The sequence below is a fragment of the Montipora foliosa genome, chromosome 1 (assembly GCF_036669935.1).
Source record: "Montipora foliosa isolate CH-2021 chromosome 1, ASM3666993v2, whole genome shotgun sequence".
Taxonomy (NCBI): Eukaryota; Metazoa; Cnidaria; class Anthozoa; order Scleractinia; family Acroporidae; genus Montipora; species Montipora foliosa.
The window spans coordinates 57,474,165-57,476,664 of record NC_090869.1 but is presented as its reverse complement, the minus strand read 5'-3'; the positions used below and the strand labels follow the sequence as shown (position 1 = coordinate 57,476,664).

Here is a 2,500-nt window from a genome sequence, read left to right as displayed (position 1 = left end):
AGAAGTTTTTTAAGGGATGGAAAAGGAGGAGGGATCTGCAGGACATGCGCAATGAGAACTTTGCGCTTCATATTCGTCGACGACGGTTCATCAGCAAAGTCATTTGCGAAGGCCTGGTCGGTGGCGGTTGTAATGGTGAGAAGAAAAAGACCCAAACGCACAAAAATTGGAAAAGAGTGAGAAAAAACGTCTGACGCGAAAATTGTTTCATGATACCCAAAGTTGTAAAGAGAGCTTTAATTTCCATTGCTTATTGTTAGAGATGGGTTGAGTTCCTCCGGTACTTCTTTAACCCCACAAACCGTATTCTTAAGTGGTGGCCAATAAATCATTCTTTTGTCTCCGTGATAGTGAGACGAACTAGCCTCATTCTAATTAAAATGCAACATTTCGAGGCTAGTAGGTCTTCTTAGCACAAAGAAAAAAGTTTACTTTATTGGCGGTAATTTGTGAATATGGCCCATTGACCGTGGCCTCAGTTGTTCAAGAGCAAGATAACAGTTTAAATTTGTATTTGTGCACGTAACCGTGATTATTATTCAACATATTGTGACAAGGTCCAAATATGGTCATAGCGCGCTCAATATTCGTTGTGCGTACTAGACGTATATCCAGCGATATACCTAATTTTATGTGTCAAGGAAAAAAATGGTAGTGTTTCCAGCTTTTTTTTCCCCAATATTCGTAAAAAATTGTGCTTTGTCATCAATGTGTTAATAGTAAAACAATTATCCCGCTCAATCTTGCAGAATATCGCCTGATTTTAGCCAACTCGGCCCACGGCCTCGTCGGCTAAGTATCAGGCGATATTACGCACGATTTCGCAGGATAATTGTTGAATATGCACACTCTAAGCACATCTGTGTAAAGGCGTTGTGTAAAGGCGTGTAAAAAAAGTTTGGCCAATTTTTATTAAACGTGAAGTATATTTTTCCATACTCTGGGTATAATGATTTATCCATCGGATAACGTTATACGACCTTTGAACAGCTAGGACTGGCGGCTGTAACTCATATCTACCATTGAGCCCATGATCACGAGTTGCGCTGCACTGCTCTAGCAGCTGGGCGCGCTATCAAGCCAGTTGAGAGCTGTCACTTCATTCGTCCCCTTCGGGATATGACTTGAACTCGTGTTTGACCAGCTTCCTCCTTGCTTGATAACTCAGCTGTTAGAGCAATGCAGCGCGATCGCACAGTGATGGGGTTCCAGTCTCGTTCCATCCTGGATTTTTCGGGTTTCCTTTGCAACTGCTTAAGGAGAACCTCTACTAAAACAAGAAAATAATTTTACACCACAGAAAATGTTTACAATCAAAATTGTTCGAACTTTTTCCAATAAAAGCGCTTTTGTTAGAAATAAGTGAATTTCAAAAAAGCTTGTTTTGGTTTTCAAATTTCCCGGACGCCGCCATCTTGAATAATTGTGACGTGTCGTAGTTGCCCTATTGTTTCAAAACAAAAGCTCTCTGTGTGAAAACAATAAGGACAACCGTAATACGTCGTAATTATTCAACATGGCGGCGCCCGGGATATTTGTAAGTGAAAATAATAGACCATTTCCGAGTTGATGTCTGCCTCCTCTTCAAAGCGAGTTTTGGTGCAAAGTTCGTGTGATGGTAATAAGTTTTACTTTACATATGAATAAAAACCAATTTTCATAAGAAAAACTTCGCACTTAGACTCGCTTTGAAGAGGAGGCAGACATCAATTCGGAAATGGCCTATTGATTCTATTTTTTTTTTTCGATACAAACAGGTTTTGAAAAAAACTGTTGTGCAAATTTGATTGCAAACATTATTTTGTTCGGTTTAAAGTTATTCATTCGTCGGAGTGGAGGTTCTCTTGAACTTGCTTATCAAACTGCGATGATCTTTCTGACTTTAATTCATTTCATGGCCATTCAGTTCAAATATATGAAATTCCATGTATTCTAAAATCACTAAGCTATTTTTAGAAGTATCGGATCACACCATTCTCAATCTCAAAGGTCTTAATTGTGTAAGGCATTAATCTTTATGCAAGGCTTTCATTTCGTCAGCCTTTGCTTTGCTGCTGAAGGTCTGATTCCTCTGTATTGGTTTGAGTTCCACCCACTGCTGTCTCATAGACCCTATGCAAATATGGCTGCCTTTAAATTATTCTTTTGTTCATATTCAAAATAGCCCAACTAACCTCGTTCGGGATAACAAATGCTTTAGAATTTTTGTCTCAAAAACGAGGTTAGTTGGGCTATTTTGAATATGAACAAAAGAATAACTTAAAGGCAGCCATTTTTGCATAGGGTCTATAGGAAAAGAGAAGGGCTGGGCTTAAAATACAACTTGACTTGCAAGAGGGTAAATGTGATTCGCATGCATCCTCGATTTTGTAGTTGGTGGGTAAACATGAAGAGATATATGATGTCTTATATCATCTGCTTGAGTCAAGCCTTGAACAATGAGCACCTGTTCCTTTCCTCCTTTCAGCTGTGGCTCATCTTTGCGAGGGAACATGCCGGG

General features: G+C 39.4%; 1 protein-coding gene across 1 annotated transcript in view; it reads left to right on the top strand.

The window, feature by feature from the left end:
* Nucleotides 1-2,500, top strand: part of LOC138002446 (uncharacterized) — a 49,107-nt gene that overhangs the window by 32,611 nt on the left and 13,996 nt on the right. The window contains exons 21-22 of the mRNA XM_068848487.1: nt 1-135; nt 2,468-2,500. The exon at nt 1-135 is cut by the window's left edge and continues 16 nt beyond it; the exon at nt 2,468-2,500 is cut by the window's right edge and continues 136 nt beyond it. Of these exons, the coding sequence (XP_068704588.1) occupies nt 1-135; nt 2,468-2,500 (168 nt within the window). The remainder of the gene's footprint in view (nt 136-2,467) is intronic.